The 18,134-nt window shown below is 41.0% G+C and overlaps 1 protein-coding gene across 2 annotated transcripts in view; it reads right to left on the minus strand.

The window, feature by feature from the left end:
• Positions 1 to 833: 833 nt before the first annotated feature.
• exd (PBX homeobox extradenticle) overlaps positions 834 to 18,134 on the minus strand; it is a 654,526-nt gene continuing 637,225 nt past the window's right edge. The window contains exons 6-8 of one of the 2 annotated variants that reach the window (XM_080266197.1): positions 11,669 to 11,765; positions 7,826 to 7,944; positions 834 to 874 (exon numbers count right to left, since the gene is read on the minus strand). In XM_080266197.1, coding sequence (XP_080122323.1) covers positions 869 to 874; positions 7,826 to 7,944; positions 11,669 to 11,765 — 222 coding nt within the window. In that variant the 3' untranslated portion in view covers positions 834 to 868. Of the gene's footprint in view, positions 875 to 1,909; positions 1,995 to 7,825; positions 7,945 to 11,668; positions 11,766 to 18,134 lie in introns of those variants that run through there. The other variant, XM_080266196.1, reaches the window with a different exon arrangement.

Raw genomic sequence — 18,134 nt, forward strand, 5'->3', positions numbered from 1 at the left:
GGGCAGGGCGGCCGGGGGTGCCGCAGGGCGGGGCGGGGTGCGGGCGGGGCCCAGCCTCGCCAGGGGTGACGCAAGGTACAGTGGCTCCGGCGCCGATGAGGAACATGTGGGTGTATTTTTGTAGAGAATGTTAAAACAGCAGAAACTTTGTTAAAAGCCTACACATATAAGCAACACGAGTGTGACTATCACATACCGACCGTATACATGGTTCTGGAACTCCCTGGTACTGGGAGGATCTGCCCTGTCCCTCCCGCCCAACTCCACCCACCCTATGCCCACCCAGCCTGGACACTGGGGCTGCCTGCACGTTGTCTTAGTCCTTCGTATTTACAAATTTCTTATAGTATATGACAAGAGTAGTACATCACTGTTGTGGTGAAGCCAGATGTTATGGCTCACCAGCAGGTAGTGAAGTAGTGCAGGTAGAGCCAGGGGGGCAGGGGCAGGGGGAGTGTGGGGGGACAGGGGGCAGATGTCAAGTAGCACTATGGGTCATGGGGCGTCACCCCGGGCAAGGCGGGCAGGGCCAGTGGTGTGGTGTGTGTGGCAGCCATGGTGGTGCCGCCCCGGCTCTCGTATACTGTGGGCTGGGCGGCCCCGATGCTCCCGCGCAGCTGCCGGTGTGTTGTGGCAACGGTGGTGGTGGTGACAGCTGTGGTGGTGGGGCCGGTCCACATCGCCACCTGGCCACCGAGGGCCACAAGTCCCGACGCTGGCTGGGGCTGGGTGGGCCGCGGGAGGTAGTGTGGGGCGGGGGGCGGCCCGGGGCCTGCCGCCGCACATATAGGGAAGAGTTGGGTCCCCCAGGCCACCCACCACGCCCATACCCACCACACCCACTACCACCCACTACCACCCACGCGTCTTATTGCTGCTGGAACACAGAAAACAACATGTTAGTCTAGGAACACTGCACAGCTTGGGAAAGTTCACGTGCTCTCATTCTACAGTTTCCCATGGCTCATATACTCACTGGTGCAGTTGCTTCGTGCAGGAATTGATGCATTATGGCCAACTTAATGGGAGCTAGTTAGTACATATTAATCATCAATTACAACTATGACATGTTATAATAAATCCAATGCACTTCACATCCAAAGGTTTTCTTAGTTTGCTGACATGCAGAGAAGACAAACAGTTTTACACAAAGACTGAGGATGTAGGTTTTACAAACCAGAACACAGAAGAGGAAACAAATGAGTCAAAACAGTGGTGGTATGGTAACAGGACAACTCTGAGATACAGCAGCCATGCAGTGTAACTAACTGCCAAAGACTTTGCCCCAGATGTTCACATATGCCAGTGATAGAACCATGTAAATCCTTATCATCAGTAAATAAGCAACAGGAAGTTTTCAGGGATACTGACGAGTCTTAAATAAAACATTCACCAGCTATGGCAACTTCTGAGGCTGATCTTTATGGGTCCAACAGGGGAGCATGACAGTACAATAATGTACAACTTTAGGGAGATGCTAGAGGCTGGGCAGGTTAGGCATATAACCATAGCAGCCAGTAAATAGTACAAGAAAACTGACAGGAGGAAACTGGGCATACTATCAGTCCTAGGATAAACTGGCATGGCTAGGGTACACTGGACACAGAAATACACAACAAAGAAGTGAAGCCTGGCTCCTTACTAGTGCCCTTAAGGTGTCGCTTGTTCAGGGATTCCGGGTTGATCCCTCACACCATTCACCGCCACTCTATACATATCCAACCCGTACAGCAATCATACTACAGAAACTACGTTTTTCAACATCTGCTACAAAAATTTAAACATGAACTACACAAAATTCTACACTTTACAACACTTGTACTACAAAGACTACATGAAAAAAGTCTACATTTAGGAGGGGGATGACACATAACACTGAACGCGGGGGACACAGTCAACTAACTTTAGGTGTGGGTGGAGGGCGGGGCTGGGCGGGCGGAGTAAGTGCCGCCCTACACGTCAGGCGACTCTGGGTGGAGGTCGTAGCCCATCCCCTGGCAAGGAACACCCTCTTTTTTTAAATCCATAAAGACTTTGGGATGGGAGAGGATTTTATGGCAGGCAGGAATAGGTCGGGGTGTGGCGTATCGGGGGTTAACTAGACACACAACAATATTCCACTCTGCATGTTGTCATAAAAAAGTGCACAGGGGGTATTTTTTATCCATCTATGCCCAATCAATCAATTCTTCAATAAGTGACTGCTCCAAATATCCCCTGTCTATTACTTCTACATTTCAGACTCCATACTATACAAAATACTATACCCAGCACAGTATAGTACCATATACAGGCATACCCTGGTTTAACAATGCAATTGGTTAAGTACAAACCCATCGTTAGGCAGGGTATCGAATCTTGGGGTAGATTTAACATGTAAAGTATAGGGATGCGTTTTTGAGCCTCGGGTTTCCTCCCCAACCGCATCCTAAACCCACCCAAATGAGTCCAAAAACAAGTTTCTAGCTAACTTAAACCCCAAAATAGCTTTAAAACAATCTAAACTAAGCCTGAAAGCAGTTTATAACTCACCTTATCTCAAAAATAAAATCTGAAAATTATCAAAAATAAGTCTGGAAAAAATCAAACTTAGTAAACCGCAAAATGACAATGTTCACCCCACCTATGACGAAAACACATTAATCTATGTCTAAAAACAGTTTATAAATCAACCTAAACACAAAATTTATCAAAAATATTATTAAAATCGGTTTAAAAAAAACACAAACCCATTGTTATACCGGGATTTGGCCAACATTCGGCGAGGCAGGGTGGTATTTCTACCCCCATCACTATGCCAGTGTACTGCATCTAGGGGTATCGTATCTCGGGGTCTGCCTGTATACAGCACATCAGAGTACAGTAGTTTCTACACCTAGGTAAATTATGAACCAAGGAAGAGAAAGACATCGTAAAGAGTACATCCTGAAAATAAAGCTACCAGAACTGCTACATGCATACAAGGTATATGTCACCCAAAATTGAGTCCGGGTTCCATTATGTATGATATCAATCAATTACTGTATTCTGCTACCATCCCTGTTTCATTTCATTTTGTTTCATTTTTGAAGGCCCCAACATGTTTGCATGCGTCGACCTTGGTCACCTAATGGCGGCTCTCCATGCTGCTCGATCTATGGCAGCCTCCCTGTTCAGGCCCTTAACCCTGAGGTCACACTTAATGACTTCATCCCATGTCTTTCTCGCCCTACCCCTCGCAACCCCACCCCCAATATTAACACTTCTCATCTTCTGCACCCAATTATCATCCTCCATCCCCTCCACATGCCCAAACCATCTCAAAGTACCTCTCCTCATCACATCACCAATACACTCCAGTCCCATCCTACCTCTCAACTCTTCCATTGTAAACCCAGCCCCCCCAAGCCTTGCATGCAAGGACACACTACACATCCACCTAATCATTGTCATTTCCGTACGTTTGAGCCTGCTTAAAGAAAAAAAAATTGCATACCCTACATAACAACTTTTTTGCAAAATTACTTATTTCAGCACTGTTATAATATCATTCTTAAGAGATTTTCTAAATTACCAATACCTGGATAAACAAAGTTTTGTAGTTCAAGCCCAGACTTGGAACCATGGCAATTTTTTTTAGAACTCATTTTGTCCTCTACTGTGTAACCATAACTGCAACTGTATACTAATTTTTACCAGGATATGAATTTGCAGCTGTACGACAGCGTCACTATTTACAGACTGACTTAATTAAAGTATTCACACTCACTCCATACCTGGCAAATCATACACAATAAAACACTACCAAAGGCCTTGTAACCAGGAGTGTAAATTATCTGTAGTACTAATGTGGAAGTAAACTTAACATTTTCTAACACAACTGACACCTAAAAATGTTACTGTGACTACCACCATGTAATATTATATCTAACTTTCATTATATTGGCCTAGTAGCTAAATGTTATAGTTCTGAGATGCATTCAGCATATCTTGAATATCTGAAGTTCACTACCGTACTTTGTCCACCTCATCCTTGGTCTCCCCTTCCCCCTCTCTCCCCCCACCTCATTAACATACACTCTCCTAGTTGGTCTTTCCTTTTCATCCCCTCCATATGGCTAAACCATCTCAAAGAACTTTCCTTAACACCTTCAATCACATCCACATCAATACCACAAAGCTTCTTTACTATTTAATTTGTCCATCTATCTCTCCATGTAACTCCACATGTGCCTCTCCATAACTCATTTATATTTGAATACACTCCACATGTGGGGATATCTTTAGTCATCAGTCACGACTGGCACATCTTCTCTGACTGATTGCAACTGGAAGGCACAGAATCAGGGGCTACTGCTACAAAAGATGCACAAGACATAGTACTATACAGTAATTGTATCAAAAAAAAAAAAAAAAAAAAAAAAAAAAAAAAAAAAAATGCTTTCTTCAAAACTTGAAAAAACACCTCCTACGCTGGCATAAAGGGTATGACTAAGATACCAGGCTTTGCCAATGAAAGGGTTAAAGTTATTCCATTTCTCCAGCTGTTGCTAAATTTAAATTTTTTCACTTACAGCTGCTCATGGTTCACTAAAAAGTTGCACTGATGACAAAAATGAGCCCTTTTTGTGCTTTAAATTCTGCAGTAAAATCATGAATAAAAAACATGTCTTGCTTAAAGCTGTTTCACTTCAAGTAGCATTTCTTCATCACATATCCTAGACTTCAAGTCAGGACTAGCAATAACCCACGAGCTTTACCACATGGGTAGCCACATGGCAGCAAAAAACGATCATTCACCATTCTAGCTACCAAAGGACTCTGTCTAGAGGACCTTGGCAGTGGCTTCACCTCATACACCCCTACCCTTGGTTTACAGAATGTTGTAATGGAGTGAGAGGAGGAGTAAGTAGCACTCAGGTTACTGGGGAAAAGAAAACAGTTACAGCCAATCTCAGTTTACTTCCTTTAAGATGTGAGGGTCTGAAGCAAGGCTACATTAATATGGACCTGAGGCTAAGCTACCATACTCCAATACTGTACATATATGGGTAAATAACCAGTTTACTCCCTCTGGTGGCATTACTAGATCTAATAACCTTCAGTCACCTCTTGGGGATCAAATTTATGCAAGGAGGTCATTGTAACTGGGCTGTGGGATGTTGTGACAAAAAGGGAACTTTGGTTGGGGATCAGAGCAGAATTTACTTTTCATATACAGTATTGTAATCTATGAAGATTCAGCAATACAGTGGAAATGGAGTTATGGTTGTAATATGTAAACTGTGATTTCACAAAATATATTGTGAAATATATTGCACTAACTGGTCAACGTTCTGGATAATCATTAATATAACTAAATATCAACTATACAAACTCAACCTTTCTATAGTTTTCAGTCACAATAACCATAACCAAAAGACTAAACTGTGAGTGAAAAAAAAAAAAAAAAAAAAAAAAAAAAAAGACAATTCCTGATACGGTAAGTAATCTCTTCGGCATCCACACAAAGTTATCCATCACCATTAGCAACATTGACCACTGTAGATAAATCTGAGTGCCAGATGTCCAGAACACGAAATAAATAGCAAAACAATATTTATATTACAGTACATGCTAAGAAAACCTAGAACTGTATTGTACAGAGTTGTGATTCAACTCCTTCAACAGACGTGTATTTTAATTCTGGCTATTGCCAGATGTGTTTCCAGCTTGGGATGTGCCTCCTGTACTCAAGGGATTGAAAATAAAGAACATTAAAGATAAGAATCTGAAAAAAAAGGAAAAAAAAGAAAAAAAAAGAAAAGAAAATTTGAGACATGAAGCCTTCAGCATCATTAATATATAATTCAGAAAGTAGACAAGGCAGTGCGTCTTTGTCAGTATCTATTCCGAGTAAAGCAAGTGGTATAAAGAGTGTTAGCAATGAAACAGCATGTGAGAAAGTTAGTGTGGCCATGATGATATACAAGGAGAATAATGGTTTCTGATGAAGCAATCCAAGTTCAGCATTGTGAAAAAGACTGCATGGAGATGAGCAAATTACTGTGTACAGAACACAGTATGTATGGTAAGTCAGTAAGTGGCAAGTGGATGCAAGTGCCTGAATGCCACATTTTAGATGACTGCAAGCAGAAATAATTATGTGATGGTGCTCACTAAGTGGTAACACACAGCACACCAGAACAAAATTAGACACAATGAATATACACAGTCAAAAATGGAAGGGCTGGTATGCCCAACTGCGATTTTCCCTGAAACCTTTGGAATTATCCAATAATCTTATTGGTATCTATATCAAAAATTCAATAAATAAGTTATAACACATAAGTCCTTATATATATGATGTCTGAGCATGGCCAACTGCAGCCATGATAAGGTCAATGCTCATACTCAAATAGCTGGACACGACATGAAACCCGCAATGAGGAACTCATTGTTTATGAGGCTCATTTGTTTCAACATCACAAGAGATGGCTACACCAGATACTGCACAGTATTAGAAAGCAAATCCTTCACAGATACAAATATTTTCCAGCACAGAAGCACATGACTGAAAACTTATAGGAATTATAATTCTACTTGAGTATGCATTTTTTCAAATGCATTTTTTCAAAGCAGAGATGAAATGCTTGGCATCTTTATGTGCACAACAAGCTTTTTTATTCCATGAAGATCCCATTAATTTCTTTTTATACTGTACAAAGGATAAGCAGGGTTGTCATTATAAGACAAGATCAAAGTATAGTAGGTTCGCACAGTGCGCGTCATCACAGTGCGCGATTCGCATTGTGCGCGAGTGATCAAAAATCATAACCAAAAACAATTGAATGCGCGAGTTTACCGCACAGAACGCCAGGCAGAGGCAAGGAGTGGCTCAAAAACGCCATTTTCTATTAGTGCGCGACCACCCCTCACACAGCGCGTCACGTGTCGTCATGTTGATGCGCAGAAATTCCCGGGCATTCTACTGTTGAGGATGAAGAGGATGCAATGTCAGAAGTGTCAGCATTGGACTTTGAAGGGTTCATGGCCGAAGTGAGTGACTTTGATGCTCCTGGGGAAGGTGCTCAAGAGGAGTCTGTGGAGTGAAGTGTTGGTGTGGTGGGAGGTGCAGTGGGGAGTGCGGCGCTGTAAGTGTTGCCGCACCTCGGAACCCCTGTTATTTAAGGTCATCAGGCCTGTTGTCTACTGTTGTTAAGGTTACCACCCATATTTTTGTTATTGCAGCTATAGCTTTAGTACAATGTCTGAAAAATATAACCTTTACTATGTCTGTATGGGCCAAAAAATGTCCAGGTATGAGGGGGTACTGCCCATATGTAATTATTCCCATAAGGTTATGCATTCCCAGTACGCGAATTCCCAGTGCGCGAGGTTATGGACCGCCCAATCTCTCGTGCACTGTGCGAGCCTACTGTACATGTTTAAACTGCTGATGAAGTGTGTCATTTTACAGTTAAACTGTAAAAATACTTTTTTACAGCTGAGGAGATAATATAATCTCAAGCTTGGCAAAGACAGGTTTTCAGAAGTCCATTTTTTCCTCAGTTAAGAGGCCATGAAGACAGTTAAGAAACTGCAGCTGAAGTTGTTCTTCCTCTGATACTGACTGGATAATCATAGAAACAAAGAACTGTGACTAAATATAGTACTAATCCTTTCATACTTTCTGCACAAGCAAGTTACTGTACAAAATACTGAAGAGTCAACTATAGGAACCATCGGATACACTGCAGACTCATGAAGATAAAGCTGCAGATGAATGGGTGAAAAAATATTCATTATCAAAGCTGCTGATGGTGCTGGCAGTAAGTGATGCTGACTGAATTTTAACTACACTTACCCCAACACCGGAGTAGCCTGAGCCGTTCATGCCAGGGATACCATAGCCCATGCTGTCCTCACCAGGTGGAGGTGACATCATGGGGCCTGGGGTTCCACTCATGCTGTACGGCGACGCTCCTGGGGACACAGCTGGGAGTTAATGAGAGGTAGCAGTAAGTTGTGGTCACCAATACAATGCTGTTGTGGCCATAGCCTCATCTGAATGTGAACCCTGTAGAATGCTGGCTGATGCTGCCCTTCAGCAGTCGACCAGCCAACTTTCAAGGAACAGGGAGGGACATAAGAGATGCTTGTATGACCTGACAAGGGAGCTGCGAATTTAGAGTGGTGCCGCAGTCTGAAGGCATCCCTCTCTGGCACCAAAATAATGAACACATGAAAAAAAAAGTTAAAAGTAAACTGATAGTGGCAGACAGAAGTTAAACAATAATAAACAGAAAATTAACCTGTAAAATTCATGGGAACAAACTAAGTGCACTGTGTTAATAATAAAATTTTCAAAACAGCTAAAAGCAGAATAAAAATACAGTAATGTGCTTGATATCAATTAAACAGGGAAAACTAGAATGACCTTGAAAATAAACACTCATGAGAATCAAAAACACAATACTGTATACCTAGTTTAGTTAAGAGCAAATCAACTTAACATAGAAGGCTGAAGAATAATTAAGATAAGCAAAGAGTACCTATATACTGTACTAACTAGACATGTAATGATACAGCAAATAAATTACTGACAATCCATTCAAAAGATATCAAACGATATTCACTATACAGTAAACCCTTGCTATTTTGAACTTGGTTAACCTGAATTTCAGTTATATCAACCTCTGTGAGCCCAGCGAATAGCCTTCAAATATACTGAACAAAAGGTTGATTTATTTAGTAGACACAACTGCAGGACCAAATAAAGTAAATATATATTTTTGCTGTTTTTCCAGTTCTGTTGTCTATTACAGTATTTACTGAAAATATTTAATATTTATCCATGCCATATTGATACACAGTATAAGCTCACACAAAACTGATATATAACTGTAAACACATACAAGTCTGTTAGGTATCCATCAAACAAGATTTACCATATACTGAACCTGGGGTCATGACAGTTCACTCTAACAAACATCAGCTACAGTATATCAAACTACTGGCTATATCATCAGCCTTTCACTCCCCCATAAGTTTGATATATCAAGGGTTTACTACTGCCAACAAATAATACACTTAGGAAGGATCTCTAGTATTGAAGGGGATAATGAAGGCCATATCTGATCCCTCAATTTCATAAAATACAGTTAACTCACCCATAACATGCCCTTTCCAATGCTGATCATATTTGAAATGGAAGGCATTCATTTAAGATGCCACTGCAACATGGTTAGATCTGCCACAACATGGACTATGAGCCCATATAAACCCAAATATGTTATAATCCATTACTGTGCAGCTGCAGCTGCTGCAGTGAGCCCCATGTCACTGCTCAGTAGTTCACTGAGCACCTACAAGCCAATGACATCATCTTCCCGTCGCTGACAGGACAGGATTGGGGGGAATCATTTGGGGTGACTCTGGGGAAGTCCAGACCATAAGCCACTCTTCCCATGGGCTCTGTATTTCACACAACATGGATTCCCACAATGCTGTTCAAATTGATGATAAATAAGCCATGTTATTGGCAAATTGACTGAACCTCCTGAGCTGAACAGAAATAATTTGAAGGTAATGGTAATAAAATGGAAATACATCACCATACCGAAAGGGATACACCAGACATACTCTACTGCAGATCCCTTTCCCTTTCCTCTAGCACATATTAGTTTAGCTCTTTCAACCTGAGGATGTAATTTTTTTATAGTTTATTCTTGCTACCACTTGATGATATGACTGAGCTTAAGGGCTATCTCTCACAAATAAGTTAATGAAGGTAATATCTAGCCACACCAGTAACAACAAAGGGTCCACTGAACTAAAAGCTGATTCAAGACAGCAAGACTAGCATATCTGAAACATTATTCTTGCCATTTCACGGCAGCTACATTCAGCTCTGGAAAGACATCTCAAAGTCAAAGGGGCTTGCTTCTGGGCTTCATTAACTCTTTCAAAATCAAGGTGCTTTCTGAGGGCAAAGTAAATTGTCTATTAGCAGCAGAAATAAACAAAAACCTCCTGATTCACTTTCTATGGTAAATTTTAAAAACAAGCTTGAGGAAAAAGAAGGTGCTGTATCACATATATGTGGTAGTCATGTAGGATATACATTATCTCTCTCTCTCTCTCTCTCTCAACTAATTTTAATAAACTAACCCTTCCACACACAATGCTCTCTCTCTCTCTCTCTCTCTCTCTCTCTCTCTCTCTCTCTCTCTCCATTTACTGCTTCCCCTCCCTTGCTCCCTCCAGATGTCCCCTTTGCCTGTCAATCATTCCTCCCTTCCCTCCTCCCTCCCCCCCCTCTCTCTCTCTCTCTCTCTAATTCTCAAATAACTGTTCCAGTGCTCTCTCTCTTTCTCTCTCTCTCTCTAATTCTCAAATAACTGTTCCAGTGATCTCTCTCTCTCCCTCTCTCTTTCTAATAACTGTTCCAGTGATCCCCCTCTCTCTCTCTCTCTCTCTCTAAGTTTCTAATAATTGTTCCAGTGATCCCCCCTTTCTCTCTCTCTCTCTCTCCCCGCTACGCCTGTCAGTCATCTCAGAGCACTTTAATATTTCATCCTCTGCTCCCTCTCTCCCCCCCCCCTCTTCTCTCCCTCTGTTTTCATTCATATGTTTTTCCTTTCATTATTGCTCTTTCTTGCTTCCCTCTTTATAATGTCTCTCTTTAATCGTTATTTTGTTTCCTTCCTTCCTTCCTTTTCATTCTATTCCTCTCTCTCTCTCTCTCTTTACTTTGTTACTGCTTTACCATTCTATGTTTATTTAGATGGATCCCTTAATTCCAGAGGGAGTGACCACAAACAAATCGCCTCAAAGTCATTCTGTCTTCCATCATCAAGCTGTCCCCCCTCCATCTCACACCTCCCTAATTCTCCCCCCCTCAGTCTCCTCCTCCACCTTACTTGTATAAACCCTTCTAGTCAATCTCTGTTCTCTCCATAGGGTCATCCTATCTCAAGGTTCTCCTACCCCTCTCCAGCACAATGCTTCTTGACGTCTCCTATTTTCCTGTCTCTCCAGTAACTCCGCATACCTCCCTCGAAACGCTATCTCTATTGCTCTTACTCTTGACTTGCATCCATCCAAAAAGCTCCAAGCTTTAGTTCCATACATCTGAGTGGGAATCACAATACTGTATTCTAATGACTTCTTTACTTCCATATTTACTTCCTTATTCCTTATCACTGCTCTCTGTGGACAAGCAACCTACTTCCCTGCTGTGCCTTTTCCTGCACTTCGTCCTCTAAATTCCCTGCCCTGCTGTAACCTTTCTTGCAATTCGTCCTGTACACTCACTTCCCGGCTGTTCTTCTCTGCTGTACCCTTTCTTGTGCTTCACCCTCTGAACTCCCTTCCCTGCTGTACCCTTTCCTGCACTTCATCCTCTAAATTCCCATCCCAGCTCCTCACACTACATAAAATTCTGAAGGTACTCACAGTCTCCATTTCCTTACCATTCATCCTCACTGTGCACTTCATTCCTCTTAAAGCCCACACAACTTTACTCTTTGCTAAACTCTCTCTCTCTCTCTCTACCATTTTTTACTGCTTTACATTCCTCCATGTTATCTCCCATCTTCCCTTTTCTCTTGCAAAACTAAGGCACATCACACACACACTGATTATGTAACCTCTCTCTCTCTCTCTCTCTCTCTCTCTCTCTCTCTCTCAACACAAGGGCACTAACCTGCAGCCTTTTTAGCAGCATACAGATTTGCTTCCTCCTGCGCCTTCCCGATGTTCTTCTTGTATCTGATGCGTTTATTGCCGAACCAGTTGGATACCTGTGTGGATTAGAGCTTGATTTAGAGATAGGGTTAGAGAGAGAGAGAGAGAGAGAGAGAGAGAGAGAGAGATATTAGTGAGAAAAGAGATATAATAGGGTTAAAAATAACAAAAAGACAGGATGTATGAAGACAACAGGATATTATTTCTTAAAAGAAAAGGAAAGTTCGCAGTTTAAATTTCGAGAGGACATATGAACATTTTCTCTCTCTCTCTTTATCACTCACTCTCTCCTTTTCTTACTCCTTCTTTCTTCTTGTTTTTCATTTTAACATTACTTTGTTCCCATTCCTATACATTATTCACCAGTGTAAACAATCTAGGCTTAGTTAAAGAAATTTCCGATTTTGTTTGCATTTTGTTATTACAAACTCTCAAAGTTATTTGACAGGTTTGTTTTTATTCATTTATCTATTCATTTAATCATTTATTTGTCTATTCTGTAAGCTTAGTATCTAAAAAAAGCTTTATTTCACAGATCTGTTATTGGAATTTAAGTGGTGGGTAGTTTTAATTTCCTTTTCTAACTACTGTATCTATCTATCTTTCCTCTTTCTTCTCTTTTCTTTCTTTCCTTCAATCTTTCTTCCTTCCTTCTTTTCCTTCTTTATTATTTTTTTTTTCTTTTTAATATCTGAAGTTGTTTTAAGTATCTGATTTCCTCGTATTTTGTATTATAAATTTCTGAAGTCCAGGCTTACTTTGATTTCATTTAAAGTTATAATTATTATTATTATTATACACATTTGTATATACAGTACCACTTTACATACTAATGCATATTTTTTACATCATCCTATTTTATCTATCTCTGGCCAGACGCCTTAATCACGTAAGGAACAGCCACAAACAAATCGCCTCCCTGTCGTCTTGTCCCCTGCCATTTCGCTGCCTTCCCTTAACTTACACCCCCCTCTCTTATATACCTCTCCACTCCATCCCTTTACCTCCATCTCATCCTTGGTCTTGCCGTTCCTCCCTCCCTCCCCCTCCACCGCTACATCCCTACACCTCATCCTAGGTCTCCCCCTCCCTCTCCTCCCCTCTACTTTACGCACATACACTCTCCTCGTTAGTCTCTCGCTCTCCATCCCACCAACTTACACCCTCCTCTCTCATACACCTCTCCACTCCATCCTCCAACTCCTCCTCGGTCCCCCCTCCATCTTTCCCCCCTCTACTTCATTCACACACACTCTCCTCATTAGTATCTCACTCTCCTTACTCCCAACGTACATCCTCCTCTACCATAAACCTCTCCAACGCATCTCTCCTACTCATCCTCGGTCTCCCCCTTCCTCTCCCCCCCTCCACTTCCCACTCTCGTCTCTCTATCCTCTCCATATTATCTGACTTATACATATTTGAATTATACATATTCGTACACCACCAATCAACGTATATTTTTTAGTCTTCATAATGTGTCTTTTTCTGCTATGAAATGTGGTTTGGATTTCTTTAATTCATTCACTCCGAAGATTTTTTCTAAAAGAAAGTTGTGTTGCGTTATAATAATAATAATAATAATAATAATAATAATAATAATAATAATAATAATAATAATAACTGGAACGCCGTAAAAACTGTCCAAGGAAAATTTTGTTAAAGAAAAGCTTCCCACAGCGATTGCCTACTAGAAGCCGAGCTATTAAGGGGCCTTGAGATGAAGGTCACTGATCATGTGCGTGTTACCTAAGGTCATCAAGATTTATAAGTCCACCAAGTTTGGTGGCTCTAACTTTATTCCTTCATGTAAAATCAGGCGACCTCTCTGTCTTCCGGAGTAGTCCAAAATTTACAGTGTATGACCGTAGGCGATCTCAGAGAATATTCATCCGATCTGGCCTGTATTAAGCACTGCATTCTGGCCACGTCCCAGGTGTACAGTAGGCCAGAAAAGTTTCAGCCCTCTAAATGAAGTGGTTCTTGAGCTTGGGGTGACTTTTTGTTCTGGATCCTATTCAGGTTCCGGCATCGCGGATCAGGTATAATTGGTCAGATGAAGCGGCCAACCAGTATTATATTACGGCGAAGAATGAAGGCTGCAGCTCAAACGGTATGCCAGTGACAGCGATTTAGATCTTCCCTAGAATAATAATAATACTGACAAAAACAAGGAAACTTCCTACAGGGATGTGGGAAGTTTTAATAATAATAGATAACTAATAATTAATAATAATAATAACAATAATAATAAAAAAGATAACATTAATACAGCCACGTCGAGTTGTGAAAATAATAGTTTAAAAAATACCGTAATAATATTAGTCAAAATAAAAAATAACACGTCCTCGGGCTGATTTTTTTTTTTTTTTCTAAGGCCGGCATTATACTGTAAGTAGTTTTTTAAAATTTCGTAACACATCTTCCTTAGCGAATTATTCTGCACCTTACACCTCAGTACCTTCTTGAATGTTATTTATCCCGACTACTATATATCGATATTAAAACAACAGACGTGACGTGCAAGTTAAGGTGTAATATGCAAAATAAATCACTAAGGAAGAAGTATTACGAAGCCTCCCATGCCACCTAGAAGACAGCCCAAATCCCTTCACCTCGCGGATGCCTTTTCTTTGCAAAAGTAAATAAATAAATAAATAAATAAATAAATAAACATTTTTCATCACAATTTTTTGCATTAAAGCGTGACCTCAGGGAAAAGGGACTGAACAGGGAGGCTGCCAGAGATCGAGCAGCGTGGAGCCGCCATTAGGTGACCAAGGCTGACGCGTGTATGTTGGAGTCTTAATAAACAACAACAACAACAACAATGTCCGGATACCCGAGAGACGATTTTGGGCGTTTTCATTTTTTTTTTTTTTTTTTTTTTAAAGGTTCGTATGTCTAAATCTTAAATGGCAGAGTGGAGTGCATACCCCTAATCTTCTACAGTCATTTCAGTCAATTTACATTCATTTACGGATCGCGTGTGTGTTATTATGTACGGTTAGCCTGCATCCCATATTACAGAATGCAGTCAGCAACCATATGAGAGGGCCAGACACGTTCCATCCTCCCCATGTACTTGAAAAAATAAATAAAACGAAAAAGAAAAATTGATGTGTATTGCAACTTGAGATATAACTTAGGTCTAAATATACGGTCATCTTAATGCCAGACGATTTTATTCAGTTTAAGATGGATTTTTTGGCTCGAGGGGTTACATAAAGCTTTCATCAACTCCCTTCTACACGAGAGGATTTCCCCTAGTTAAGGAAAACCGTCTGCAGGTAGGATTAGAAGTATCTGTTAATCCCTTCACTATGATTCTTTTATTCTTGTTTTCGAGACGATTTTACTCAGCCTAGGATGGGTTTTTCAGCTTGAAGGGTTAGATAAAGCCTTCAATAACGTCTACTAATCCCTTCAGCCTGGGTGGATTTTTTTAAGAGGAAGAAAAATCGTCTGAGGCAATAAAGATCAACATTCTTTTCAATCTAACTTGGCCCAAAACTAACATCTCTTCCTCCCGAATTCTGAGACGCAACAACAATATGATGCTAGTCACGAAGAAGTGGCGAACGGCTTTATATTAGATGAAGAAAAACTCAAACGATTTTACTGAACTAAGAAAAATATCAAGACGATTTTATTGGGCTAAGAAAAAACTGACGATTTTAATAAACTAAAAACTTGTTATTTTATTGGACTAAGAAGACTCCTGACTTAAATAAAACCATCTTAAATTACCCTATCAGTACGAGAGGCCTTTCCTATCTTATATAAAACTCCTTAACTCCTTCCACCCAGCGATTTATTCTGTAGTTCATTCCTGCTTCCAGACGATTTTATTCACCCCAGAACATACCTCTAGTAGGGAAGGGGGTTCATGAAGGCTTGATCTAACCCCCCAGTCCCAAAATTTTAAAGATGGATAAAATCGTCTGGTGGTAGCAGTATTCGAAAACAAACTACATCATCTGAGAGGAGTGTTAAACCGCATAAAACCATCTGGGAGTAGCAACATCAAAAGGCAATGCTGGAGAGGGACGCCTTCATGGGGTGGCACCAATTTAGTCAGGTGGGAGGTGTCCAGGTATACATACGTCCCTTCACTCCCTCCCTACCCCCCGACAGGAGGATGGTGGAGTGCAGAAGGGCAACTCCAGGCTGCAGTTCACCGGGTTCACTAAAGGCAAATATGTGATTATAAAACATGAAGAGACCATCTTCATAGACCTGCGACGAAACTGTGTATCGGCTGACGTCAAATCAAATCAAAATTTCATGCTGGACAACTCTGTATTTCATAAGAAAATCTATTATAAACCTGCTGACTTCGCCGCAGGTAAAAACGCCTTGTTTATTAAGGTCTTAAATACGTGTAGTAGTAGTAGTAGTAGTAGTAGTAAAAGTAGTAGTAATAGTAGTAGCTGCAGTTGTTGGTGACTCTAAGTTCATACCGTATGAACGAGAACCCACCGGGAAAATACTGTATTCACTTTCAACAAGAGAGATGTTCCAAGCTGAATGAAATCATCCGAAAGCAGGGCAAATACCAGGGAGTCACCGTATTAATCACTACTCTTTCAACGAAATTCGTCCCAGATTTTCGTCCTTCTGCAGATTGTTTTTACCTGTGGCAGAAAAAAACAATGCTATAGCTCAACTACCTTTCCATAGCACTTCTTCGTGACTAGCATCATAGTCTAGTGTTGATCTATTGTCACAACTCGGCATTCAAGACGGAGATGTGTCGATTTTAGGCCAAGTTCGAGCAAAAGGAGTATGGTAAATCCAATCCAGTGACATTTTATTCTTTTACTCACGAAACAATTTTTAAAAGTTCTATATCCATTCCACAGCACTTCTTCGTGACTAGCATCAATATTATAGTGTTAATTTATCGCCACAACTCGGCATTCATGATGGAGAGGTGACAATTTTGGGCCAAGTTAGAGCAAAAGGAGTATTTCTGGCCCACATATTCGTCTTTCTGCAGCTTATTCTATTAGCTCACAGGCAGAATAAGACAGTACTATGGCTCTATATCCTTTCCATAACGCTTCTTCGTGACTAGCATCATATTCTAGCGTTAATTTATTGCTACAACTCGGCATTACAGATGGAGGGATGGCAATTTTAGGCCAAGTTAGAGTAAAAGGAGTATAGTGAGGGGGGTTAATGAAGCCTTTATTTAACCCCTCCAGTGCCAAAGCCTCCCCTAAGCTGAATAAAATCGTCTGAAGCAAAAATAAAGGAAACTCGTGGTAGTAAAGTCACACCCCTTCAGTACGGCGACCTCCTTTATTGTCAGCCTATTCCGGACGATTTTATTCAGCTTGGGGTCCATATTCTGGTCGGTTAAGGAAGCACCCTAACACCTCTTCCTAAGCGATTTATTTTGCTGATTTCATCTTGTTATATTTTTGTGATGTATATTTCATTCTATCCCCAACACCTCTTCCTAAGCGATTTGTTTTGTTTATCACCAACTGGTCACGACTTTTGTGTTACATAAAATCATTTTGATATCACTTCCCAACACCTCTTCCTATGCGATTTGTTTTGTTTATCACCAACTGGTCACGACTTTTGTGTTACATAAATCATTCTGATATCACTTCCCAACACCTCTTTCTAACCGATTTATTTTGCGTATAATACCTTGCTCTCCCGTACCCTATATCCAAAACTACACTGCTAAAGAAGTGATGCTACGGAACCACCTTAACCGCGGACAATACAACCCTTTCAAACCCTCCTAAAAAAAAAAATAATAATAATAATAATAATAATAATCGTCTGGAGGTGCTGAAGAACCGAGGTATTTATTAAAAATTCTGAACTTAATCAATTTTGTGAATATGGTACAAACCCCAAGGAAACATCGTTCAACATCCAGTTATACACATGGACGATTGCTGAAGCCACCCTGGAAGCTCTAGTCTGGCCCAATTCTCTCCTAGTTACGAGTGACGAGTGACTCCTGGCTACAAGTGACTCAGAGACCAACCAATGCGTTAGCGGGCCGGACCTGCTCAGCAACCACTCCAGTTCGTAAAATCTCTCCAGCGCTGAAGACTTGTGCAGAGACACCATAAAACACAAGAGGTTCATGCCATTGAGGACCTTATTGCAAAGTAGTAAGGTTGGGGAAGGTGGTGGCCAAGTGGTTTAGTGTTGGACTGATGCTTGAAAGACCGTAAGATCGAGCCCAGATTGGAGTGTGAAACAGGATGATGAGATTAACGTTAAAACTTTCTTTGCCAATCATCCGCACGATCCAACGACTGACACATAAACACCCCCGCTAATACCACCACACCTGTCCTAAATGAGACACCTGTAGCACGTACTTCATATGAGCCGTGACCATTAGCGCCGAAGCAGTTCCATGTATTCTCGTCGGTTACGGAAGTTCC

This window comes from Coenobita brevimanus, chromosome 19, assembly GCF_032717465.1.
Source record: "Coenobita brevimanus isolate Jiangsu-jjx chromosome 19, ASM3271746v2, whole genome shotgun sequence".
Lineage (NCBI taxonomy): Eukaryota > Metazoa > Arthropoda > Malacostraca > Decapoda > Coenobitidae > Coenobita > Coenobita brevimanus.